Source organism: Pseudophryne corroboree, chromosome 2, assembly GCF_028390025.1.
Source record: "Pseudophryne corroboree isolate aPseCor3 chromosome 2, aPseCor3.hap2, whole genome shotgun sequence".
In the NCBI taxonomy this organism is placed as follows: Eukaryota; Metazoa; Chordata; class Amphibia; order Anura; family Myobatrachidae; genus Pseudophryne; species Pseudophryne corroboree.
In genome coordinates this window covers 679,213,361-679,241,031 of record NC_086445.1, presented here as the reverse complement: position 1 = coordinate 679,241,031, position 27,671 = coordinate 679,213,361, and the positions used below count along the sequence as shown (strand labels likewise).

General features: G+C 49.5%; 1 protein-coding gene across 2 annotated transcripts in view; it reads left to right on the top strand.

Moving 5' to 3' along the window:
• The window catches only part of NUCKS1 (nuclear casein kinase and cyclin dependent kinase substrate 1), a 144,359-nt gene that overhangs the window by 26,797 nt on the left and 89,891 nt on the right, over window positions 1–27,671 (top strand). For both annotated transcript variants that reach the window (XM_063955150.1, XM_063955151.1), the window contains exon 3: window positions 18,169–18,271. In XM_063955150.1, coding sequence (XP_063811220.1) covers window positions 18,169–18,271 — 103 coding nt within the window. The remainder of the gene's footprint in view (window positions 1–18,168; window positions 18,272–27,671) is intronic.

The following is a 27,671-nucleotide window of genomic DNA, read 5'->3' as shown; positions in this document are numbered from 1 at the left end:
ACTATTTATGGGCCTAAAATTAGGGTCCATTAAGGTTCAAATTTCGGCCCTGTCGATTTTCTTCCAGAAAGAACTGGCTTCAGTGCCTGAAGTTCAGACATTTGTAAAAGGGGTACTGCATATACAGCCTCCTTTTGTGCCTCCAGTGGCACCTTGGGATCTCAATGTTGTGTTGAGTTTCCTAAAGTCACATTGGTTTGAACCACTCACCACTGTGGACTTAAAATATCTCACATGGAAGGTGACGATGCTGTTAGCCCTGGCTTCAGCCAGGCGTGTGTCAGAATTGGCGGCTTTATCATATAAAAGCCCTTAATTTTTCATTCTGACAGGGCAGAATTGAGGACTCGTCCTCAATTTCTACCTAAGGTGGTTTCTGCATTTCACATGAACCAACCTATTGTGGTACCTGCGGCTACTGGGGACTTGGAGGACTCTAAGTTGCTTGACGTTGTCAGGGCCCTAAAAATGTTTCCAGGACGGCTGGAGTCAGAAAATCTGACTCACTGTTTATCCTGTATGCACCCAAAAAACTGGGTGCTCCTGCTTCTAAGCAGACGATTGCTCGTTGGATTTGTAGTACAATTCAGCTTGCACATTCTGTGGCAGGCCTGCCACAGCCAAAATCGGTAAAAGCCCATTCCACAAGGAAGGTGGGCTCATCTTGGGCGGCTGCCCGAGGGGTCTCGGCTTTACAACTTTGCCGAGCAGCTACTTGGTCAGGGGCAAACACGTTTGCTAAATTCTACAAATTTGATACCCTGGCTGAGGAGGACCTGGAGTTCTCTCATTCGGTGCTGCAGTCATCCGCACTCTCCCGCCCGTTTGGGAGCTTTGGTATAATCCCCGTGGTCCTTACGGAGTCCCAGCATCCACTAGGACGTTAGAGAAAATAAGATTTTACTTACCGATAAATCTATTTCTCGTAGTCCGTAGTGGATGCTGGGCGCCCATCCCAAGTGCGGATTGTCTGCAATACTTGTATATAGTTATTGTTACAAAAATTCGGGTTATTATTGTTGTGAGCCATCTTTTCAGAGGCTCCCTTTCGTTTTATCATACTGTCAACTGGGTTCAGATCACGAGTTGTACGGTGTGATTGGTGTGGCTGGTATGAGTCTTACCCGGGATTCAATATCCTTCCTTATTATGTACGCTCGTCCGGGCACAGTATCCTAACTGAGGCTTGGAGGAGGGTCATAGGGGGAGGAGCCAGTGCACACCACCTGATCCTAAAGCTTTTATTCTTGTGCCCTATCTCCTGCGGAGCCGCTATTCCCCATGGTCCTTACGGAGTCCCAGCATCCACTACGGACTACGAGAAATAGATTTATCGGTAAGTAAAATCTTATTTTTAAATACCTACCGGTAAATCCTTTTCTCCTTCATCCACTAGGGGGAGCGTAGTTACAATGGGGAAATAGTAGGCAGTAATTGGGAGCTGGCACTTTAAAATTCTCACACTGTGGCTAGCTCCTCCCCTACTATCTCCCCTCCAAGCCAGTCTTAGTGCCCGAGGGAGCTGGTTCACTTGGGTTTAGCTGAATTTTTTCTTTATTTTATTTTTCTTTCACTCACACACACACACACACACACACACACACACACACACACACACACACACACACACAGCTATGCCACTGCCAGTCTGCACCGCGGGAGCTGCCGGCGGGGTCCCATCGCAGCTGCGTGCGGCTCGGGATGGGCCCCGGCTGAGGGAGACACTGAGCTCTCCTGAGTTGGCCGGACACCGCTGCGTGCGGTGCGTGTCGGGGCCGCTCCACCAGCAGAGGATTATGGCAGCGGTAAGTCTCAAAAGTGGCCGGACACCGCAGCTGGTTCCTACGACGCGTCTGCTGTTCCTGGGTATGATTCTGGACACAGAACAGAAGGTGGTGTTTCTCCCGGAGGAGAAGGCCAAGGAGTTGTCCTCTCTGGTCAGAGACCTCCTAAAACCAAACCAGGTGTCTGTGCATCACTGCACGCGAGTCCTGGGAAAGATGGTAGCTTCTTACGAGGCAATTCCATTCGGCAGATTCCATGCACGGATCTTTTAGTGGGATCTGTTAGACAAGTGGTCCGGATCGCATCTTCAGATGCATCGGCTGAACACCCTGTCCCCGAGGGCCAGGGTGTCTCTGCTGTGGTGGCTGCAGAGTGCTCATCTACTCGAGGGCCGCAGATTCGGCATACAGGACTGGGTCCTGGTGACCACGGATGCAAGCCTCCGAGGTTGGGGGGCAGTCACTCAGGGAAGAAACTTCCAAGGACAATGGTCGAGTCAGGAAGCTTCCCTACACATAAATATTCTGGAACTAAGGGCCATTTACAATGCCCTAAGTCAGGCAAGACCCCTGCTTCAAAACCAGCCGGTGCTGATTCAGTCAGACAAAATCACGGCGGTCGCCCATGTAAACCGACAGGGCGGCACAAGAAGCAGGATGGCGATGGCAGAAGCCACAAGGATTCTCCGATGGGCGGAAAATCACGTGATAGCACTGTCAGCAGTGTTCATTCCGGGAGTGGAGAACTGGGAAGCAGACTTCCTCAGCAGGCACGACCTCCACCCGGGAGAGTGGGGACTTCATCCAGAAGTCTTCCAGCTGATTGTAAACCGTTGGGAAAGGCCACAGGTGGACATGATGGCGTCCCGCCTCAACAAAAAGCTACAAAGATATTGCGTCAGGTCAAGGGACCCTCAGGCGATAGCTGTGGACGCTCTAGTGACACCGTGGGTGTACCAGTCGGTTTATGTGTTCCCTCCTCTTCCTCTCATACCAAAGGTACTGAGGATAATAAGAAAGAGAGGAGTAAGAACTATTCTCGTCGTTCCGGATTGGCCAAGAAGGACTTGGTACCCGGAACTACAAGAAATGATCTGAGGACCCTTGGCCTCTGCCTCTCAGACAGGACCTGCTACAGCAGGGGCCCTGTCTGTTCCAAGACTTACCGCGGCTGCGTTTGATGGCATGGTGGTTGAACGCCGGATCCTGAAGGAAAAGGGCATTCCGGTTGAAGTCATTCCTACGCTGATAAAAGCTAGGAAGGATGTGACAGCAAAACATTATCACCGCATATGGCGAAAATATGTTGCTTGGTGTGAGGCTATGAAGGCCCCAACAGAAGAATTTCAGCTGGGTCGATTTCTGCACTTCCTACAGTCAGGAGTGACTATGGGCCTAAAATTGGGATCTATTAAAGTCCAGATTTCGGCCCTGTCTATTTTCTTTCAGAAAGAACTGGCTTCACTGCCTGAAGTTCAGACGTTTGTTAAGGGAGTGCTACATATTCAGCCCCCTTTTGTGCCCCCAGTGGCACCTTGGGATCTCAACGTGTTGGATTTCCTAAAATCACATTGGTTTGAGCCACTTCAGACCGTGGAGTTGAAATATCTCACGTGGAAAGTGGTCATGCTTTTGGCCTTGGCTTCGGCTAGGCGTGTGTCAGAATTGGCGTCTTTGTCATGTAAAAGCCCCTATCTGATATTCCATATGGACAGGGCAGAATTGAGGACTCGTCCCCAATTTCTCCCTAAGGTGGTATCAGCGTTTCATTTGAACCAACCTATTGTGGTGCCTGCGGCTACTCGGGACTTGGAGGCTTCCAAGTTGCTGGACGTAGTCCGGGCCCTGAAAATCTATGTTTCCATGACGGCTAGAGTCAGAAAAACTGACTCGCTGTTTATCCTGCATGCACCCAACAAGCAGGGTGCTCCTGCTTCTAAGCAGACTATTGCTCGCTGGATCTGTTGCACGATTCAACTTGCACATTCTGCGGCTGGACTGCCGCATCCTAAATCAGTCAAAGCCCATTCCACGAGGAAGGTGGGCTCTTCTTGGGCGGCTGCCCGAGGGGTCTTGGCTTTACAACTTTGCCGAGCTGCTACCTGGTCGGGATCAAACACGTTTGCAAAATTCTACAAGTTTGATACCCTGGCTGAGGAGGACCTTTGAGTTTGCTCAATCGGTGCTGCAGAGTCATCCGCACTCTTCCGCCCGTTTGGGAGCTTTGGTATAATCCCCATGGTCCTTACGGAGTACCCAGCATCCACTAGGACGTCAGAGAAAATAAGAATTTACTCACCGGTAATTATATTTCTCGTAGTCCGTAGTGGATGCTGGGAGCCCGTCCCAAGTGCGGATTGTCTGCAATACTTGTATATAGTTATTGCTTAACTAAAGGGTTATTGTTATGAGCCATCTGTTCAGTGAGGCTCAGTTGTTATTCATGCTGTTAACTGGGTATAGTTATCACGAGTTGTACGGTGTGATTGGTGTGGCTGGTATGAGTCTTACCCTGGATTCCAAATCCTTTACTTGTAGTGTCAGCTCTTCCGGGCACAGTTTCCCTAACTGAGGTCTGGAGGAGGGGCATAGAGGTAGGAGCCAGTGCACACCAGATAGTACCTAATCTTTCTTTTAGAGTGCCCAGTCTCCTGCGGAGCCCGTCTATTCCCCATGGTCCTTACGGAGTACCCAGCATCCACTACGGACTACGAGAAATAGAATTAGCGGTGAGTAAATTCTTATTTCTCTAACGTCCTAGTGGATGCTGGGACTCCGTCAGGACCATGGGGAATAGCGGGCTCCGCAGGAGACAGGGCACATCTAAATAAAGCTTTTAGGATCACATGGTGCGTACTGGCTCCTCCCCCTATGACCCTCCTCCAAGCCTCAGTTAGGTTTTTGTGCCCGTCCGAGAAGGGTGCAATCTAGGTGGCTCTCCTAAAGAGCTGCTTAGAAAAAGTTTTTTTAGGTTTAAATCTCAGTGAATCCTGCTGGCAACAGGATCACTGCATCGAGGGACTTAGGGGAGAGATTTCCAACTCACCTGCGTGCAGGATGGATTGGAGTCTTAGGCTACTGGACACTTAGCTCCAGAGGGAGTCGGAACACAGGTCCTCCTGGGGTTCGTCCCGGAGCCGCGCCGCCGATCCCCCTTACAGACGCTGAAGACGGAGGTCCGGAAAGCAGGCGGCAGAAGACTCCTCAGTCTTCATGAAGGTAGCGCACAGCACTGCAGCTGTGCGCCATTGTTGCTACACGTCTCACTGATTCAGTCACGGAGGGTGCAGGGCGCTGCTGGGGGCGCCCTGGGCAGCAATATTAAATACCTTTAGTGGCAAAATAAATACATCACATATAGCCATTAAGGCTATATGTATGTATTTAACCCAGGCCAGTTTTCTTAAAACCCGGGAGAAAAGCCCACCGTAAAAGGGGCGGAGCTTATTCTCCTCAGCACTCAGCGCCATTTTCCTGCTCAGCTCCGCTGGTGAGGAAGGCTCCCAGGACTCTCCCCTGCACTGCACTACAGAAACAGGGTAACAAAGAGAAGGGGGGCATAATTTGGCGATATTGATATATTAAAAGCGCTTATATCAAAAACAACACCACCTAGGGTTGTTTATATACATTTATAGCGTTTTTGGTGTGTGCTGGCAAACTCTCCCTCTGTCTCCCCAAAGGGCTAAGAGGGTCCTGTCTTCGATTAGAGCATTCCCTGTGTGGCTGCTGTGTGTCGGTACGTGTGTGTCGACATGTATGAGGACGATGTTGGTGTGGAGGCAGAGCAATTGCCGGTAATGGTGATGTCACCCCCTAGGGAGTCGACACCGGAATGGATGGCTTTAGTTATGGAATTACGTGATAATGTTAGCACATTACAAAAGTCAGTTGACGAAATGAGACGGCCGGAAAACCAGTTAGTACCGGCTCAGGCGTCTCAGACACCGTCAGGGGCTGTAAAACGTCCCTTACCTCAGTCAGTCGACACGGGTACCGACACAGATGAATCTAGTGTCGACGGTGAAGAAACAAACGTATTTTCCAATAGGGCCACACGTTATATGATCACGGCAATGAAGGAGGCTTTGCAGATCTCTGATACTGCTGGTACCTCAAAAAGGGGTATTATGTGGGGGGTGAAAAAACTACCTGTAGCTTTTCCAGAATCAGAGGAATTGAATGACGTGTGTGACGAAGCGTGGGTTAACCCAGATAGAAAACTGCTAATTTCCAAGAAGTTATTGGCATTATACCCTTTCCCACCAGAGGTTAGGGCGCGCTGGGAAACACCCCCTAGGGTGGATAAGGCGCTCACACGTTTATCAAAGCAAGTGGCGTTGCCGTCTCCTGATACGGCCGCCCTCAAGGATCCAGCAGATAGGAGGCTGGAAACTACACTGAAGAGTATATACACACATACTGGTGTTATACTGCGACCGGCAGTAGCCTCAGCCTGGATGTGCAGTGCTGGGGTAGTGTGGTTGGATTCTCTGACTGAAAATATTGATACCCTGGATAGGGACAGTATTTTATTGACTCTAGAGCAATTAAAGGATGCTTTTCTTTATATGCGAGATGCTCAGAGGGATATTTGTACTCTAGCATCAAGAGTAAGCGCGATGTCCATATCTGCCAGAAGAAGTTTATGGACGCGACAGTGGTCAGGTGATGCGGATTCCAAAAGGCATATGGAAGTATTGCCATATAAAGGAGAGGAATTATTTGGGGTCGGTCTTTCGGACCTGGTGGCCACGGCAACTGCCGGCAAATCCACTTTTTTACCTCAGACCCCCTCCCAACAGAAAGACACCGTCTTTTCAGCCGCAGTCCTTTCGCTCCTATAAAAACAAGCGACCAAAAGGACAGTCTTATCTGCCGCGAGGCAGAGGAAAGGGTAAGAGAGGGCAGCAAGCAGCCCCTGCCCAGGACCAGAAGCCCGCCCCGGGTTCTACAAAGCCATCAGCATGACGCTGGGGCTTTACAAGCGGACTCAGGAGCGGTGGGGGGTCGACTCAAGATTTTCAGCAATCAGTGGGCTCGCTCACAAGTGGACCCGTGGATCCTGCAGATAATATCTCAGGGTTACATGTTGGAGTTCGAAAGGTCTCCCCCTCGCCGGTTCCTAAAGTCTGCTTTACCAACGTCTCCCTCAGAAAGGACGTCGGTTTTGGAAGCCATTCACAAGCTGTATTCTCAGCAGGTGATAGTCAAGGTACCCCTCCTACAACAGGGAAAGGGGTATTATTCCACACTATTTGTGGTACCGAAGCCGGACGGTTCGGTAAGACCTATTCTAAACCTGAAATCCTTGAACCTGTACATACAGAAATTCAAGTTCAAGATGGAGTCACTCAGAGCAGTGATAGCGAATCTGGAAGAAGGGGACTTCATGGTGTCCCTGGACATAAAAGATGCTTATCTGCATGTCCCAATTTACCCCTCACACCAAGGGTATCTCAGGTTCGTGATACAAGACTGTCATTATCAGTTTCAAACGCTGCCGTTTGGTTTGTCCACGGCCCCTCGGGTCTTTACCAAGGTAATGACCGAAATGATGGTTCTTCTACGAAGAAAAGGCGTATTAATTATCCCTTACTTGGACGATCTCCTGATAAGGGCAAAGTCCAGAGAACAGCTGGAAGTCGGTGTAGCACTAACCCAGGTAGTGCTTCAGCAACACGGGTGGATTCTGAATCTTCCAAAATCTCAATTGACCCCGACAACTCGTCTGCTGTTCCTGGGAATGATTCTGGACACGGTTCAGAAAAAGGTGTTTCTCCCGGAGGAGAAAGCAAGGGAGTTATCCGAACTTGTCAGGAACCTCCTAAAACCAGGAACTGTGTCAGTACATCAATGCACAAGAGTCCTGGGAAAGATGGTGGCTTCTTACAAAGCGATTCCATTCGGCAGATTCCATGCACGGACATTTCAGTGGGATCTGCTGGACAAATGGTCCGGATCGCATCTGCACATGCATCAGCGGATAACACTGTCACCAAGAACAAGGTTGTCTCTCCTGTGGTGGTTGCAGAGTGCCCATCTGTTAGAGGGCCGCAGATTCGGCATACAGGACTGGGTCCTGGTGACTACAGATGCCAGCCTACGAGGCTGGGGAGCAGTCACACAGGGAAGAAACTTCCAGGGCGTGTGGTCAAACCTGGAGACGTCCCTTCACATAAATATACTGGAGCTAAGAGCGATCTACAATGCTCTAAGCCTGGCAAAATCGCTGCTTCAGGGTCAGCCGGTGTTGATCCAGTCGGACAACATCACGGCAGTCGCCCACGTAAACCGACAAGGCGGCACGAGAAGCAGAAGAGCAATGACAGAAGCTGCAAGGATTCTGCGCTGGGCGGAGAATCATGTCATAGCACTGTCAGCAGTGTTCATCCCGGGAGTGGACAACTGGGAAGCAGACTTCCTCAGCAGACACGACCTTCACCCGGGAGAGTGGGGACTTCATCCAGAAGTCTTCCACATGATTGTGAACCGTTGGGAAAGACCAAAGGTGGACATGATGGCGTCTCGCCTCAACAAAAAATTGGACAGATATTGCGCCAGGTCAAGAGACCCTCAGGCAATAGCTGTGGCCGCTCTGGTAACACCGTGGGTGTACCAGTCAGTGTATGTGTTCCCTCCTCTGCCTCTCATACCAAAGGTACTGAGAATTATACGGAAAAGAGTAGTAAGAACAATACTGGTGGCTCCGGACTGGCCAAGAAGAACTTGGTATCCGGAACTTCAAGAGATGCTCACGGAGGATCCATGGCCTCTACCTCTAAGAAGGGATCTGCTTCAGCAGGGACCTTGTATGTTCCAAGACTTACCGCGTCTGCGTTTGACGGCATGGCGGTTGAACGCCGGATTCTAAAAGAAAAGGGCATTCCAGAGGAAGTTATTCCTACCTTGATTAAGGCTAGAAAGGAAGTGACTGTACAACATTATCACCGCATTTGGCGAAAATATGTTGCGTGGTGTGAGGTCAAGAAGGCTCCAACGGAAGAATTTCAATTGGGTCGATTCTTACATTTCCTGCAAGCAGGATTGTCTATGGGCCTAAAATTGGGGTCCATTAAAGTTCAAATTTCGGCCTTATCAATCTTCTTCCAGAAGGAATTGGCATCAGTGCCTGAAGTACAAACTTTTGTCAAAGGTGTACTACATATACAACCCCCAATAGTGCCTCCAGTGGCACCGTGGGATTTGAACGTAGTTTTGAATTTTCTCAAATCTCATTGGTTTGAGCCTCTAAAATCGGTAGATTTAAAATACCTTACATGGAAGGTAACCATGCTATTGGCCCTGGCTTCAGCCAGGAGAGTTTCAGAGTTGGCGGCTTTATCATACAAAAGCCCATATCTGATTTTCCATTCGGACAGGGCAGAACTGCGGACACGTCCTCATTTTCTCCCTAAGGTGGTTTCGGCTTTTCACTTGAACCAGCCTATTGTGGTGCCTGCGGCTACTAGCGACTTGGAGGACTCCAAGTTACTGGACGTTGTCAGAGCATTAAAAATATATATTTCAAGGACAGCTGGAGTCAGAAAATCTGACTCGTTGTTTATATTGTATGCACCCAACAAGATGGGTGCTCCTGCGTCTAAACAGACGATTGCACGTTGGATCTGTAGCACAATCCAACTTGCACATTCTGTGGCAGGCCTGCCACAGCCTAAATCTGTAAAGGCCCACTCCACAAGGAAAGTGGGCTCATCTTGGGCGGCTGCCCGAGGGGTCTCGGCATTACAACTTTGCCGAGCAGCTACGTGGTCAGGGGAGAACACGTTTGTAAAATTTTACAAATTTGATACTCTGGCTAAGGAGGACCTGGAGTTCTCTCATTCGGTGCTGCAGAGTCATCCGCACTCTCCCGCCCGTTTGGGAGCTTTGGTATAATCCCCATGGTCCTGACGGAGTCCCAGCATCCACTAGGACGTTAGAGAAAATAAGAATTTACTTACCGATAATTCTATTTCTCATAGTCCGTAGTGGATGCTGGGCGCCCATCCCAAGTGCGGATTGTCTGCAATACTTGTACATAGTTATTGTTACAAAGATCGGGTTATTACTATTGTTGTGAGCCATCTTTTCAGAGGCTACTTCGTTTTTTGTTATCGTACTGTTAACTGGATTCAGATCACAAGTTGTACGGTGTGATTGGTGTGGCTGGTATGAGTCTTACCCGGGATTCAAGATCCTTCCTTATTGTGTACGCTCGTCCGGGCACAGTACCTAACTGAGGCTTGGAGGAGGGTCATAGGGGGAGGAGCCAGTACGCACCATGTGATCCTAAAAGCTTTATTTAGATGTGCCCTGTCTCCTGCGGAGCCCGCTATTCCCCATGGTCCTGACGGAGTCCCAGCATCCACTACGGACTATGAGAAATAGAATTATCGGTAAGTAAATTCTTATTTTCTCGCTGGATCAGGTTCACTATCCAGCACGCTTTTTCTACGGCAGGACTGCCGTGTCCAAAATCTGTTAAGGTCCACTCTACTCATGATGTGGGGTCTTCCTGCGCAGCTGCCCAGGTTATCTCGGCAGTGCAACTTTGCCGAGCTGCAACTTGGTCTGGGTCGAACACGTTTGCAAAGTTTTACAAGTTCGATACTTTGAATGAACTTCAGATAATCAGAGGCCAATCAGTTCTGCAGGAGCCTTCACGCTCTCCCTCCTGTTCTGGGAGCTTTGGTACATCCCCATGGTACTAATGTGGACCCCAGCATCCTCTAGGACGTAAGAGAAAATAGGATTTTGGTTACCTACCTGTAAATCCTTTTCTCGTAGTTTGTAGAGGATGCTGGGCGCCCGCCCAGCGCTTCGTTTTCCTGCTATTGTTTGGTTCAGTACAACTTTTTACACAACGTTTTAGTTGTGTACTGCATTGTTACTTGGTAAGTAATATTTCAGCTGTTGCTGAGTGGTCAAGCTAGTTGTCTTGACGTGCCTTGTATGTGTGAGCTGGTGTGAATATCACCACTATCTGTGTAAGTCCTTCTTTCGAAATATGTCGTCTCCTCAGGCACAGTTTCTAGACCAGGCATTCCCAACCACGGTCCTCAAGGCACACTAACTGCAGGTTTTAGTGATATCCAGCCTTCAGCATAGGTGACTTAATTAGTAGCTGAGCTATTTTGATTTAACCATCTGTGCTGCAGCCTGGATATCACTAAAACCTGCACTGTTGGTGTGCCTTGAGGACCGTGGTTGGAAATGCCTGTTCTAGACTGAGTCTGGTAGGAGGGGCATAGAGGGAGGAGCCAGCCCACACTCTCAAACTAAAGTGCCAATGGCTCCTGGTGGACCCGTCCAGTGATGGATAACCTTGACACTCCAGCTGTTGTTGAACTACACATCCCAGCATGCCCTGCATAAGTTTTAGCAAGGCCAAATAGCAAAACTGATGCAGGGCATGCTGGGATGTGTAGTTCAACAACAGCTGGAGTGTCAAGGTTAGCAATCACTGGACCCATATATACCCCATGGTACTAATGTGGACCCCAGCATCCTCTACAGACTACGAGAAAAGTATTTACCGGTAGGTAACCAAAATCCTATTTTCTAATGTTTTTATCATCCTTTTTTTTGCTACGTGTTTTAAGGAATAGCGTCTTCTACTGGCACAGCAACATTTGTATGTTTGTGATAACTGCCATCTTGTGCATGTGATTTAACATAACAATCATTTGCCAAATAGGGAACTAAAAATATTTTCTTTAAGATAAAAAAAAACCCCCCAAAGTAACACAAGAAGATAAATAAAACTATACATTTATCAAGAGCTATTATACCACATTCAGATAGAAATGCGCTGGGTAGTTTTACCAGTCCCTGCCTTACCCTCCCTTTCTGCAGCGGGATACACTGTTTCACAGGGAATACATCGGGGTGTAGAGTTGGATCTTGATATGAGGCACCAACAGGCTAAAGCTTTGTTCCCTGGATGCCTTGCACTGCTTCCTCTATAACCCCACCTACGGATACTGGAGCTCAGTTTGTATGTTGGTGCACGTAACGGGGGCTGCGCTAGGCAGCCCTGAAAAGAGCTTTTTTTTTTTTTTTTTCTCGAAGACTTCAAGGACTGCAGCACTTTCTATGTCATTCTGACATGCTGTGCTGCATGCTCCCGCGGCCGGTTCCCGGGTACTTGCAGCGGAGGCGCACCGGTTCATAGGCACACCGCCGCTGACGCTCTCCAGAATTGGCATGGCTGCACATCGGGTAAGAGGGTCCCCCAGGCAGGACCCGCTGGTAAATCGTGTCACGGTCCCAGGAGACTTACTGTGACGCTGGCGTGGACACTGTACTGCACAGGGACCCCACTATATCCACCAGGGCAGGGAGCACAGGTAGGATTATAAGAAATCCTTATTACATAGGCTCCACAGTACCTGGTGGTGAGGACCAGCAGAGGGGATAAGGCGCTGACCTGTAGCCTCTCCTCCCCGCTCCAGGCGCCATCTACTGCTGGTGTTCCCGCTCTGAAGCTGCATTTCACTCTCCCTCACTCCTTGACTGAGATTTCGGCACCATTTTCTCAGATAGCTGCGTCTGGTCTTGGGGACTGCTGGGCTAAGTCTCCTCTGTAAATCCGCCTGACAAATCAGCGCTGTGATTTTAGTCACTTAAGTATTTTACATGTCATTTTAGACAGTGTTAGTTAAGAACAAGTGTGCTACTGCCTGAACATTTAGTACAAGTGTTCTGAGATATACATCCAGTATCTACTGTGCATTGTTTTTTCTGATGTGGGGTACGCTGGGCTCCACAGGGAATGACATTGGGTGTAGAGTAGGATTTTGATCTGAGGCACCAACAGTCTAAAAGCTATGACTGTTCCCAGAATGCATAGCACCGCCTCCTCTATAACCCCGCCTCCGTGCACAGGAGCTCAGTTTTGTAGTTGGTGACATTTATTATATATCCCACAGTACCTGGTGGTGAAGTCCAGCAGGGGGATAAGGCTTTGACCTGTAGCCTCTCCCCCAGCCCCAGGGCGCCATTTAGAGTAAATGTGACCACCCTGGAGCTGCATATATCTCTCTCTCCCTCACTCCCAGTCAGCGTTTGGGTGCCATTAGGAAGGCTATCAGGCTTTTTCTTAAAATTTACTGATGACCCGGAGCCTGATGCTGCCCCTAAGAAACCGGACAGATTTAAACGTCATTCTGACCCTTTAGTTGACATACGTCAGGAGTCCTGGGATAATCCAGGAATTAAATTCACGCTTCATAAGAAGATGCTGGCTCGCTATCCCCTCACTGCAGAACGAAGTAAAAATTGGGAGACAACCCCCGCCAGTGTATTCGCAGGTGGCGCGTCTGGTGGTATCCTCAGCTCTGCCAGTAACTACCGTCACGTCTCTAAAAGAACCGATGGATAAGCGTGAGGAGGGTTGTTAAAAAGCGATTTACACCCTAGTGGGTGCTGCGCATCGGCCCACCATTGCCGTGACATGGGCTGCAGAGGCGATTTGAAGCGTATTTTCAGGAGTTGGAAGCTGAAATGTCTTCCAACGCTTCTGATCATGCTAGACAATGCTTATTGTTTGTCACAGCTTCTCATTACATTAAAGAGGCGGCTTCTGATGCCGGTATTCTGGCGGCCAAGGCTTCTACTATGTCCATACTGGCTCGCCGGATTCTATGGTTGCGGTCCTGATCCGTGGATCTGGACTCTAAGAATACCCTTGAGGTACTCCCTTTAAGACCTCAACAAGATTGTGGCTGACTTAGCTTCTGCTAAAACAGCTTGTCTACCTAGTACTGCTCCTTTGGTACCGAAGGCTAAGAGTAGTGCTTTGCTTTCCCTGAAGGACTGAAGGATCGAAAAGGGTCAGGCGTACCCGAAACAGGCTCGCACTTCCAAACCCAATAAGCTGCCCGTCAGCCTGCTTCCAAGACTGACCTGCCTGCCGCATGACAGGGTGGGGGTCCGACTTCTAGGGTATACCCAGGAATGGTTGAAGACCACATCCGGTGCCTTGGTACGGGAAGTCGTCACTCGAAGTTACGCCGTCTCCTTCAAATATCGTCCCCCTCATCGCTTTTGCCTGACAGACGTCCCTTCGGATTAGGTGAAGGCAAAAACTCTTCATTCGGTGGTAGTCCCTCCTGGACACAGGAGTGGTAGTACAGGTGCCTCTGGCTCATAGAGGCAAGGGGTACTATTCACCACTGTTCCTAGTCCCGAAACCGAATGGGTCCTACCAGCCCATCCTCAACCTCAAGTCCTTGAACAAATTTGTGAGGGTCTTCAAGTTTCGTATGGAAACTCTTCGCTCTATTGTTCTGGCCTTTGAACCTAGGGATTATATGGTCTCCCTGGACATATATGATGTTTACCTGCATATTCCCATTGCAATGTCGCATCAGCAATACCTGAGGTTTGCGGTTGGCAACCTCTATTACCAATTTCGGGCGTTACCTTTTTGGTTTGACCACGGCTCCGTGAGTTTTCACCAAGGTCATGGCGGTAATGACTGCTGTACTCCGCCGTCAAGGGGTCAGGATCCTACCGTACCTGGACGACTTGTTGATCTTGGCAAATTCCCCAGAAATTCTCCTACGCCATCTGGATCTGACTATCCAGTTTCTGCAAGCCCACGGGTGACTCAAGTGGATGAAGTCTTCCCTGGTCCCTGCTTAGAGCATGGTGCACCTGGGGGCATTGTTGGACACTCGCATCCAGCGGTTGTTCTGGTCTCAGGAGAAAGTTCTGAAACTTCAGGACAGGATTTGATGCTTCCTATATTGTCCGCAAGTGTCGATACATTTGGCAATGCAAGTGCTAGGTCTCATGGTGTCTGCTTCGACATGGTGGAGTACGCTCAATTCCATTCCCGTCCTCTGCAGAAGCTGATTCTTGCCAAGTGGGACGGCCTGCCTCACCGGATCAGGTCTCAAATGATCTCCTGGTCTCCGGAGCTCCGTCTGTTACTGAGCTGGTGGCTACAGTACCAACTATTGAGCAGGGGTCATCCCTTCTGGATCTCCAACTGGGTCCTCCTGACGACAGATGCCAGTCTGAGAGGTTGGGGCGCGTGTTGGAGCAACACTCCCTTCAGGGTCGGTGGACCAGGGAGGAGTCTCTCTCCTCCCGATAAACATTCTGGAATTGCGGGCGGTGTACAACCCACTGAACTTGACCCAGCATTCAATACTGAACAGACCTGTTCAAGTACAGTCGGACAACGCCACCACAGTGGCATACATCAATCATCAAGGCGGCACTCGAAGCCGCATGGCAATGAGGGAAGTATCACAGATTCTTCAGTAGGTGGAACGCCATCTGCCAGCCATATCGTCCCTATTCATTCCGGGGGTCCTCAACTGGGAAGCGGACTTCCTCAGTCGTCAAGACGTGCACGCCGGAGAGTGGAGCCTCCATCCAGAAGTGTTTCAACTCCTCGGACAGGTGGTGCCTTCCAGATGTGGACCTGATGGCATCTCGACACAATCACAAGGTTCCGGTCTTCGGAGCAAGGACAAGGGATTCTCAAGCAGCGTTCGTGGACGCACTGGCAATTCCATGGAACTTTCAGCTGCCATATGTGTTCCCTTCTGTGTCACTCCTGCCCAGGGTAATAAGGAAGTTCAAGCAGGAAGGAGGATTACTACTTCTAATCGCTCCAGCGTGGCCCAGACAGCATTGGTTCTCAGACCTGCAGTGTCTCTTGATAGAGCATCCTCTTCTACTAACGTAATGCCCATACCACCTCGTTCAGGGCCCTTGTGTCTGCCAGGATCTGGCCCGTCTGGCTTTGACGGCATGGCTCTTGAAGCTTCAGTTCTGAGGGCCAAGGGATTTTCTGAGGCGGTCATTCAAACGATGTTGAAAGCCCGTAAACCGGCTTCGGCTCTGATTTATTATAGGGTCTGGAATTCTTACTTCACCTGGTGTGCGGCTAAGAATTATGATGCGTACAAGTTCAGTACTGCCAAACTGTTGGCTTTTTTGCAACAGGGCCTGGACTTAAGCCTTCGTGTGGCCTCCCTCAAGGTTCATATTTCGGCCTTGTCGGTGTGGTTTCGGAGAAATTGCGACTCTGCCTGATGTTCATACTTTCACTCAGGGTGTTTTACAGATTCAACCTCCCTATGTTCCTCCTGTGGCTCCTTGGGATTGTCTGTTCTGGATGCCCTACAGGAGTCTCCATTTGAACCTCTTGAGTCTGTGGACCTTTTAAGTGGCTTACTCTTAAGGTCTTGTTTTTGCTGGCTATTACCTCTGCTAGACTGGTTTCAGACTTGGGTGCTTTGTCCTGTCGGTCACCCTTTCTGATTTTTCACAGTGACAGAAAACAGAGATTGTGGTTCTGGCCTTTACCTCTCCTGGTTTATCCTCCAAAGAGCGGTCTTTGGATGTGGTATGGTCTCTCCGTATTTGTGTAGAGAACAGCTTCGCTTAGAAGATCTGATTCTCTGATCTTTTTGGTTTTCACATAAGTGGCTGGCCTGCTAAGCAGACCTTGGCCAGATGGATTTGAATCCTGCTACCATCAAAGCCCATTCTACTCGGTCTGTTGGACCTTCTTGGACTGCCCGCCGTGGTGCGACACTTGAACAATTGTGCAAGGCGGTTACGTGTTCCTCAGTGTACACGTTCATAAGGTTCTTTGCCTTCGATACTTCCGTCTCCTAGGATGCCTCCTTTGGACACCGGGTTCTTGTGCCCGCTACAGTGCGTCCCCTCCCATGAGGAACTGCTTTAGGACATCCCCAATGTTATCCCTGTGGAACCCAGTGTACCCCGCTGCAGAAAAGGAGATTTATGGGAAGAACTTACCGTTGTTAAATCTTTCTGCGAGGTACACTGGGCTCCACAAGGCGCCCACCCTGATGCACTTTGCTTTTTTGGGTTGGTATTGGTATAGCTGCTGGCACCCTCTCCTGCGGTGAGTGTGTGGTGTAATTGGCTACGATCTGTTGTCTCTGGTACCTGCTACTGCATTGGGCTGGTTAACTAAACTGAGCTCACTGGCATGGAGGCAGGGTTATAGAGGAGGTGGCGCTGTGCATCTTGGGAACAGTCTAAAGCTTTGAGCATGTTGGTGCCTCGGATCAAGATCCAACTCTACACCCCGATGTAAGTCCCTGTAGAATCCAGTGTACCTCGCTGACAGATTTAACAAAGGTAAGTTCTTCATATAAATCTCCCCCCCCCCCCCCCCCCCTTGATATTTCGTGTTAAATTACTGCAAGCACAGGCATCGTTTGGCTAACACTGTGTCGGTAGGCAAGCGTCGAAAAAAACGCTTCTTTGATCTTATTTCTGTAAAACAGTTGAAAAATGGAGTTCCTGTCAGATTTATGATATAACAATAACAGTTCATATTATATTAAAGCATTTTATCTTGTGACGTCCTTGCATAAATTAAATATGCATATTGACATCACCCCATGTTCTGTATAAGATAGCATTTATCACATACTGATGCTATCCCTGTGGTTATTACTTTAAACACATAGGGGTTGATTCAATTGTTTTTTATGGGATTCAGATTTTCCAGTCAAAACAGGAATGTTAAGCTGTCCAAACAATTGTCACAATTTAATTGTTTAGGTACCTATGCATGTCGCGCACAGCGTTTAGCCACGTACAACGGCTAAACCCATCTAAAGTCCAGCTTTGGGGGATATCCAAATAGCCCCAGTAATTTACCGGGGCTAATTGTCGCGCCGGGGGCTATCTAGCCCCGATAAGCTGGCACGTGCCGCGGTTTGTCAGGCATTTTGTTTCACCTGCCTCCGGCAGGCGAAGCAGAATCCCCAGTACGCCCCGGAAACGCTGGCCCCGGTTCGCAGAACCTGTGTTTTTGGGTTAAAGGGGGTGGTTTTTTTTTTGGGTTGTGCGTTTTTTGTTTTTACGCGCAAAAACGCCAGTTTTTCAAACCCGATGTTTTAACTGGGATAATTGGATATCCCCCTTGAGAGAATTTTAATGCCTATAGTGCTAACTTAGCACACACGCTACTTCTCGCACCACAGGAGGCTAAATGGAGCAACCATTGAATTGCTCCGTTTTGCTCTGGGGTATAGGAAGTGTTGGAGCCTGGCACTAAACAATTCTGAACTGGCTCCTCCCCCCTCAATACCTCCGCATGCATAGTGAGCTCGGTTTAGAGCCAATTGAAATTAATTTGGCTTTGTATTTGACCAAAATTGTATTTGATATGTAAATGATCTTTTAAGCTCAATGTTCTTATTGTTTCTGTATAAAATTGGAAGCCAAGTTTATAGCGCACAATTTGTTAGGTTTTAATAGTTCTAACGTATTGCTAAAACTTACTGCTTACTGCAGGCTTCTTTAATGCCGCAAACTTGAAAATCCCTGTCAGTTTAGTGTAGATATAATTTAATTCTCTTCACTCCCTTCCTAGATGAAGACTTTGGAAGAGAATCTGCGCCACCCAAAAAAGCCAGGGCATCTCCAAGAGAAGTGAAAGAGAAAAGACGCTCTGGAAAAAATTCACAGGAAGACAGGTAACAGCATTTCTCATTGTGCATTCTCTGAAACCTAAACAGTGATGCCCTAAATAGTCTTCATTTATCCTTTTACATTTACTGTGTACAATCTGGAGTGTGCGAGTATTGCCATCATGCAGGGCCTGGGGACTGCACCGTCACTGCCCCATGGCACCTAGTGTTCCCGGTAGTGAGCTTGCATGCGCGGTCCTGAAAAGGGGTGTGACCGGCCGATCGAGTGTGGCCCCATTGGCATCACTCTTGGGGGCGTGACCAGAACTTACAAAGTACTGGGTTTTCCCCAAGTTCTCCTCAATGCGAGCAGATGCGTGTGTTTGAACGGAAACAGGATCTTTTCCCACCTGTGGGTCACTGTGGCTCACAGATGGGGAAGGCATCGGGCAGGCTGTCTTTGTATGACACCATAATTAGGGCACGGCGTATTTTGCCACTTTAAAATCGGGCAGAACGCAGGCCCTTCTAAAAGAGCGTAGTATGAACACTAAGGCACCTGCATTTGGCTTGCAGTGTGCCTGGGGTGGCACTCTCTGACTGGTGGTGCTACTGTAGAGATGCTGCTCTGGGGTTTATCCATGTGGAATGGTCCAGTCCTGGTTGCTTGACTTTTTTTTTTTTTTTTGTGTGATATCCCCTGTAAGTTAGTAGTCGGAAACAACCATTACTTTATTTTTATTTACCTTCATATGAATATAGCGGCCATTTTTCTATTATGGCGTATGACCTTTTTCACTGCTGTGGACGTTTGGGGTAAATGCAGTCTCATAGAAAGCTGGAATAAAAACCATTTTCAGCACATTTCAAGCTACAGTTTAAGCTACATTGTCATATAACGATTTCTCTACCTGACGTCCTTCTGACTAAAATTTAAGCCCAACTTGAATTGTCAGAATGAAGTCTCTATTTTTGGGTTGTATTTCAGTGGGAAGAAACAATTTCAGTGCTATAATTTGTTTGGGGGGAATAGCTATATAGTCAATTTGCCAAACAACAAATTGTAAATTATCTATCTTGCCTACTTTATTTTTATTAGAGCACCTTGAAATTGCTTGTTTCTCCTTCATCCACTAGGGGCCACTGGAGCGTAGTTACAATGGGGAAATAGTAGGCAGTAATTGGGAGCTGGCACTTTAAAAACTCTAACCCTGTGGCTAGCTACTCCCCTATCTCCCCTCCAAGCCAGTCTTAGTTTAGTGCCCAAGGAAGCTGGTTCACTTGGGTTTAGCTGAAGAATTTTTTTATTTTTTTCTTATTATTTTATTTTTCTCACACACACACACTGGCAGCTCTGCCACTGCCAGTCTGCACCGCGGGAGCTGCCGGCGGGGTCCCATTGCAGCTGCGTGCGGCTCGGGATGGGCCCCGGCTGAGGGAGACACTGAGCTCTCCTGAGCTGGCCGGACACCGCTGCGTGCGGCGCGTGTCGGGGCCACTCCATCCAGCAGAAGATTCCGGCAGCATGGCAGCGGTGAGTATCAGCGGCCGGACACCGCGGCGTGTCGGGGCCACCCTCCACCACTGAAAGGCGAGTGTGTGCATTCCCCCCTCTTCCCCCCAGAGTGTTGGGATGACAGGGTGGCAGGGGGGTTTGAATAGAATTCATTTTCTTAATTTTAATGATGACCAAAGATAGAGAGCCTCTGACTTCCAATCAGTCGTCCTGGGACTCTGTCCTTAATATAGACTTTCATTTTGAAGGGGGGCGCTAACAGGGGGACAGTGACGGTATGCACCCCTCCAGATCCCCCCCTTTAACTCCCACATCGGATTTTTATTTAAAAAAAAAAAAAAGATGCAGCGCTCCCGCCCGCCGCCCCCCTCCCTGCTCGGATCCCCGCCAGCGCGGCTCACAGAGCCGCTACGGGGATCCGGCATAAGGGTGCATAGCATTTTTAAATTTGGCGCCATAGAGGGGGGCGGGGCTTAGTCCCGCTCTGCGCGCCCGGAAGTAGCGCGCACTGGGGACCCGTCCTTTTCCCTTCAGCAGCAGCGCGGGACGGAGGCCATGCGACCACAGTGAGCAGTTACAGTGGGGAAGGGGGGCACTGCAAGGCACATATATTTAGCTTGCTTCAGCCTGTCACTGCACAGAGTATCGTGCAGGACAGATCAGGCTGCTGTGGCTGGGTTTTTTTCCCTGCTCCCCCCCCCCCCCCTCCCTCCCTCCCATTCTGCCTATTACTGTTTTGCCTGTGGGGGGAAGGGTCTCAAGTTTAGGTGCTGCCATGGCCAGCAAAGGCTCCAAGGCAACACAAAAGCAGGGTCAGGTTTCAGGTGAGGAGTCACAGCCATTGGCTCAGCCCTCCTCAGAACCCCAGAGCGCCCCGACATGGACGACACAACTCACAGAGGTGATGTCCCTGCTGACTGGGGAACTTAAAGCCTCTCGGGAAGATAGGGAGGCGGCCCGGTTCCGACAGCTTGTCCCGGTACCGGCGCCAGAACCTGCATGGGCAGTCTCATTGGCAAAGTCAGTGGAGGGACTTTCCAGGGCTGTAATCCCTTCCCAAGCCCCGTCCTTTAGCCCCCCTCAACAGGCTTCAAAAAAGAGATTGCTAGCCTCTGTGTTACAGGACTTTGACGATGATATGCCTCAATTAGATGAGGCGGGGTTAGATGTACAGGATAGACAGGATGTGGATATCCAGGATACTGAGGACGATCAGGTATATGAGGACTCTGAACCAGTAGCTCAGGGTATAGAGGCTCTTATTACTGCTATTCGCTCAGTGTTACAGGTGGAGGAGACTGCCAAACCTTACGCCCCTCAAGGTTTGGCACCGACCAATACCTGCCGGTGACTTTTCCAGTTTCGGAGGAGCTGGATGCGCTCATAACGACAGCCTGGAAGCATCCAGACGCAAAATTTCAGGTATCAAGAAAACTGTTGTCTTCCTATCCTTTTCCCGCAGATAGCAGAACGCGTTATGAGACCTCTCAGATTGTGGATCCTTCGGTGTCTCATCTGTCCAAAAAGACTGTCCTGCCTGTTCCGGGGGCAACTTCACTTAAGGAGGCGTCAGATAGGAAGTTGGAATCTACCTTAAAGAATATTTACTCTGCGGCAGGGGTATTACATCGCCCGGCGCAGGTAGGTTGTTGGGTCAACAAGGCGATCGAAGCATGGGCGGAACATTTGTCCTCTGGAATTCGTGATGAATTACCGGCGGATTAATTGATAGAGTTGGCGGAACACATCTGTGAATCAGCCCTTTATCTTTGCGAAGCGTACAAGGACATAGGTGTTCTCGGAGCTAGAATTTCCGCTTTAGCAATTGCGGCCCGCAGAGCTCTATGGCTCCGGCATTGGCATGCGGATACGGAATCCAAAAGGGCGGCAGAGGCGTTGCCTTTTACAGGTGAGTTTCTGTTTGGTAAGGATCTGGATGCCTGGATCTCTACAACCACCGGGGGTAGGTCGGCGTATCTTCCTTCTGCTGCTCCAGCCGCTCGCAGGCCATGTAGGGGTCCCTCTTTTCGATCCTTTCGTGCCCCTTCCAGGTTTCGAGGACAGGCCAGGGGTGGAGCTTCTACCTTCCGTGGCCGTAGAGGTAGAGGCGGCGGCAGGGGTAGAGGTTCCACAGCCTCAGCCCAGTCAGACGCTAAGTCTTCTACCACTGCCACCACATGACGGGCCTCCCTCCCACCTGGGAGATCACAGGGTGGGAGCTCGTCTGTGGGATTTCAAGGAGGTCTGGATACAGTCCTGCCCAGATGCTTGGGTCCGGGATCTAATCACTTGCGGTTACAAGCTCGTTTTTCAGGAGCAACCGCCCCAGCGGTTCTTTACCGCGGGTTTGCCAGTTTCCGACAACCGGGGAGTTGCCTTACAAGCCGCGGTCCAGAAGCTTCTATCCGCAAGGGTAGTGATCCCTGTTCCCTCGCATCATCGGAAACGGGGCTATTACTCAAGCCTGTTTCTAGTACCGAAGCCGGACGGCTCGGTCAGACCAATCCTGAACTTGAAAGATCTCAATCCGTATTTGAAGGTATTCAAGTTCAAGATGGAGTCCCTCCAGTCTGTTATTGCGGGGTTGGAAAAAGACTCGTTTCTGGCATCCTTAGACATCAAGGATGCATACTTACATGTTCCCATTTGGCCTCCTCATCAGGCTTTTCTCCGGTTCGCAATACAGGACGCTTATTTACAGTTCCAGGCCCTTCCCTTCGGTCTCTCTTCTGCTCCCAGAGTGTTCACAAAGGTCATGGCGGTCATGATGGCCCTACTTCGGAAGCAGGGTGTGACAATTGTTCCGTATCTGGACGATCTGCTAATAAAAGCAAGCTCAGCAGAATGGTTACTTCAGAATATCCGGATGACACAGGACCTTCTGATTCGTCACGGGTGGATCCTGAATTTCCCGAAGTCTCACTTATGCCCCTCAACGGCTGTTGTTTCTGGGAATGATTCTCGACACAGTCCATCAGAGGGTTTTCCTTCCGCAGGACAAGATACTGTCTCTGCAGACACTGGTAAGATTGGTCCTTCAACACCGTCGGGTGTCAGTGTATCTGTGCATTCGCCTGCTGGGAAAGATGGTAGCAGCGTTCGAAGCTCTTCCGTACTGTCGCTTCCACTCTCGACCGTTTCAGCTGTGTCTTCTAAATCAGTGGTCAGGATCTCATCTGTTCCTTCATCAGCGGGTGACGTTATCTCCAAAGGCACGGTCGTCGCTGCTCTGGTGGCTCCAGTCGACCCATCTGTTGGAAGGAAGACTGTTCGGGATATGGGATTGGGCTCTCCTCACCACGGACGCCAGTCTGCGAGGCTGGGGGGCAGTGACCCTGGGACATCGGTTTCAGGGGCGCTGGTCAATCCACGAATCCTCTCTCCCAATAAACATTCTCGAACTAAGGGCGGTGTACAACGCCCTGCTTCAGGCACATCACCTCCTACGCGGTCGAGCGGTCAAAGTTCAGTCCGACAACGCCAGGACGGTAGCGTACATCAACCGTCGGGGCGGCACTCGCAGCCACGCGGCGATAAGGGAGGTCACCAACATCCTTTCTCTGGGCAGAGAAGTATGCTCTGTCCTTTTCGGCGATATTCATTCCAGGAGTGGACAATTGGGAAGCCGACTATCTAAGCCGACAGGACATGCACCCAGGAGAGTGGTCGCTACATCCCCAGGTGTTTTGGCAACTGGTACGTCGGTGGGGGAAACCACAGATCGACCTCATGGCGTCCCGCCAGAACCACCAGTTGCCTCTTTATTACTCTCGGACAAGGGACGCGGCGGCGGGCGTGGATGCCCTCACGGCTCCTTGGAATTTACGGTTCGTTTACCTCTTTCCTCCCTTCCCGCTGTTGCCGAAGGTTCTGCAACGCATCAAGAGGGAAGACACTCTGGTCCTCCTGGTGGCTCCGGATTGGCCACGCAGGGTTTGGTACTCCACCCTGCACCTGTTGTCGGTGGCCGAGCCTTTGCCCCTGCCACTACGAGACGACCTTCTACAACAGGGTCCTTTTCTTTATCCAGACTTACGCAGGCTACGTTTGACGGCGTGGCTGTTGAGAAAGCCATCTTGACAAGGAAGGGGATTCCTCGTACAGTTATACCAACTATGCTTCGGGCTAGAAAGTCAGTTACATCTTCTCACTACTACCGCATTTGGAAGGCTTATGTAGCATGGTGTGAACGTCGAGAATTTTCTCCTTCCGTGTATAGCTTAGCCCGTCTTCTCCGTTTTTTGCAGGCGGGTTTTTCAGCAGGCCTAAGACTGGGTTCGCTAAAGGTGCAGGTATCTGCTCTTTCGGTTTTCTTCCAGAAAAAGTTAGCCTTGCTACCTGAGGTTCAGACCTTCTTTCAAGGGGTTCTTCGCATACAGCCTCCCTTCCGTCCTCCGACAGAGCCATGGGACCTCAGTCTGGTCCTGTCTTTTCTGCAGTCTTCATTGTTTGATCCCCTGGAATCAGTAGAGATAAAATATCTCACCTGGAAGGTGGTTCTTCTCCTGGCGCTGGCTTCAGCTAGACGGGTGTCGGAACTTGGGGCTCTCTCTTGTAGGTCTCTTTACCTGGTGTTTCATGCGGATAGGGCCGAGCTTCGTACTCGTATGTCCTTTCTACCTAAGGTGGTGTCTGATTTTCACATCAATCAGCCGCTTGTGGTCCCGGCCCTCTCGGGGGACTCTCCGGATACGAGATCATTGGACGTTGTAAGGGCGCTCAAGATCTATGTGGATAGGACTTCAGCTATTCGGAAGTCAGATTCCTTATTTGTTCTGTACGATGCTGCCTGCCGTAGTTGGCCGGACTCTAAGCAAACCTTGTTTCGATGGATTCGACTGACCATCAGACAAGCTTATTTGGCAGCTTCTTGGGAACCTCCATCTTCCATTTCAGCACACTCCACGCGCTCTGTGGTACCTTCGTGGGCGGCTGCCCGGGGGGGTCTCTGACTACTTTGTCGGGCGGCTACTTGGTCCGGCCGTCATACGTTTGTCAAATTCTACAAGTTTGACACTTTTGCGTTCTCTGCATCTGTTTGGCCGAGCGGTTTTACAGGGGACTCAGCGCTCTCCCACCCGTTCTGGGAGCTCTGGGACGTCCCCATTGTAACTACGCTCCAGTGGCCCCTAGTGGATGAAGGAGAAATCAGGATTTTGGTACTTACCGATAAATCCCTTTCTCCGATTCCACAGGGGCCACTGGACGCCCGCCCAGCGCTGTTCCTCCTTGTATTTTGCTTAATGGTTTGTGGTTCAATAAATGACCGCTTGTTGAGTTCAGGTTAGCCTGTTTGTTAGGTTCTATTCCAGGTTTAGTTTGGGTTATCCTGGTTGACTGGACGTCATTAACCTCCTCTACCTTAAGGTTGTATTCATTACAGCTCTCCTTGGGCACAGTTTTACGTAGACTGGCTTGAGGGGAGATAGTAGGGGAGGAGCTAGCCACAGGGTTAGAGTTTTTAAAGTGCCAGCTCCCAATTACTGCCTACTATTTCCCCATTGTAACTATGCTCCAGTGGCCCCTGTGGAATCGGAGAAAGGGATTTATCGGTAAGGACCAAAATCCTGATTTTCCGTTTTCACCTTAATTGACCTCTAATGTCTCTGATGGGGGACCTGATAAAAATGTCAAATTCACAGCATACACAATACTGCATGAGGGGTAACTAGAAGATGAAAAAAAAATTGGTGTTTGGTATTCCATGCTCTTTTGTAGTGTAGCTTTGTTCCACATGAAATATCAAACTCCAAATTGAAAAACAAGCAATTTCAAAGTGCTCTGAAATTTTATTCCTTCCCACTGAAATACAATCCAATAATAGACTTAATTTCTGCAGCGGGGTACACTGGGTTCCACAGGAATAACATTGGGGTATAGAGTAGAATCTTGATCCGAGGCACCAACAGGCTAAAAGCTTTGACTGTTCCCAGGATGCTCAGCGCTGCCGCCTCTATAACCCCGCCTCCGTGCACAGGAGCTCATTTTGTAAGTTAGTGTCAGGCACTGCAGGCACCAACAGGCTGGGCTGCTCCAGCAGCCCTGAAAAGAGCTTTTTAAAAGAAGATAGAAGACTTCAAGGGCTGCAGCAGAGGCACTCTGAGTGCTAGATGTCATTCTGCAGATCCATCACCTCCCCCGGCGGTGCTGTATACTACCGCGCCCTGGTTGCTGGGTACTTACAGCAGAGGGCTTCGGTTCTTCAGGACAGGCACACGCACTCACCGCAGCTCTCCGGGATCGCGTGGCAGCATCTAGGGAGGAGGTAAAAGTCCCGCAGGCGGGACCAGCTGTAAATCTCGATCCGGCGCGGCCATTAGGAGGTGGGCTGCACGCGCTGGCGTAGACATTTCTCATATTTCCTAATTGGTGAAAAAAAAAAAAAAAAAAAAAAAAAAATATAAATATATATATATATATATATATATATATATATATATATATATATATATATATATATATATATATATATATAATTAAAAAAAATTTTTTTTTTTTTATAAAAGCGCCAGCAGGTCTAACCAGTATCATTGCTGACTTTAGAACCTGTGATAGCTGCTGGGTGTGAGCTGGCAGAACTCTGTCTCTAACAGGATCTGCTGTGGGTCTGTCCCCTATAGCCCAGTGTGTTTGTGGCTGTCGGTACGTGTGTGTCGACATGTCTGAGGCTGAATGCTCTTCCTAGGAGGAGGCTGGCGTGGGGACTGACAGTTCTGTGAGAGTGACCGTGTCTGCACCGCCGACGGATGATTGGGTCAATATGCTGAGTGTTTAAAATACGAATGTGACTAAGTTGGCTAAGAGATTTGATAAATCTGAGTCTAAGAACCAGTCATGGAGGAAATCCATGGAGGATGCTTTGTCACAGGTCCAGACCCCTTTGGCTACGCAGAAACGTGCATTTGCCCAAATAGCAGATACGGATACAGACACGGACTCTGATTCCAGTGTCGACTATAGTGATGCCAGGTTACATCCAAAACTGGCTAAGAGTATTCTGTACATGATTGTGGCAATAAAAGACGTTTTACATATCACTGAGGACCCTGCTGTTCCTGATACGAGGGTCTGTATGTTTAAAGGCAAGAAACCTATGGTAACGTTTCCTCCCTCTCATGAACTGAATGCACTTTCTGAAAAAGGTTGGGAAAATCCCGACAAAAAGGTACATGTTCCCAAAAGAATTCCAATGTCTTATCCGTTTCCCTCTGGGGACAGGGACAGCTGGGAGTCCATCCCCACTGTAGATAAAGCTTTGTCGTGTTTATCCAAAAAGGTGGCGCTTTCGTCCCCTGACACGGCAGCCCTGAAGTATCCTGCGGATCGTAAGCCCGAAAATACCTTGAAGTCCATTTGTCACTACAGGGTCGTTACTCAGACCCGCTGTTGCTGCGGCATGGGCGAGTAGCGCTATATAAAAGTGGGCGGATAACTTGTCATCGGAGGTAGATTCCCTAGACAGGGATAGTGTGCTTTTGACGTTGGGTCATATCAAGGACGCTGCAGCGTATTTAAAAGAAGCCGTAAAGGATATCGGCCTTTTGGGATCAAGGGCCAATGCCATGGCAGTCTCTGCTAGGAGAGTATTGTGGATTCATCAATGGAATGCTGATGCAGATTCTAAGAAGGTGATGGAGTCTCTACCGTTTAACGGTAAGGTCTTGTTTGGTGACTGACTCACTGACCTGGTCTCTACGGCGGGGTAAGTCGTTTTTTTTTACCTTATGTTCCTGCATAGCAGAAGGAATCGCCTCACTATCAGATGCAGTCCTTTCTGCCCAACAAATTCAAAAAAGGACTAGGGTCCTCCTTCCTTGCTGCGAGGGGGAGAGGAAAAAGGTCACAGGCTGTGGCAAGTTCCCAGGAGCAGAAGTCCTCTCCAGCTTCTACCAAATCCACCGCATGACGCTGGGGCTCCGTTGTGGGAGTCCGCACCAGTGGGGGTACGTC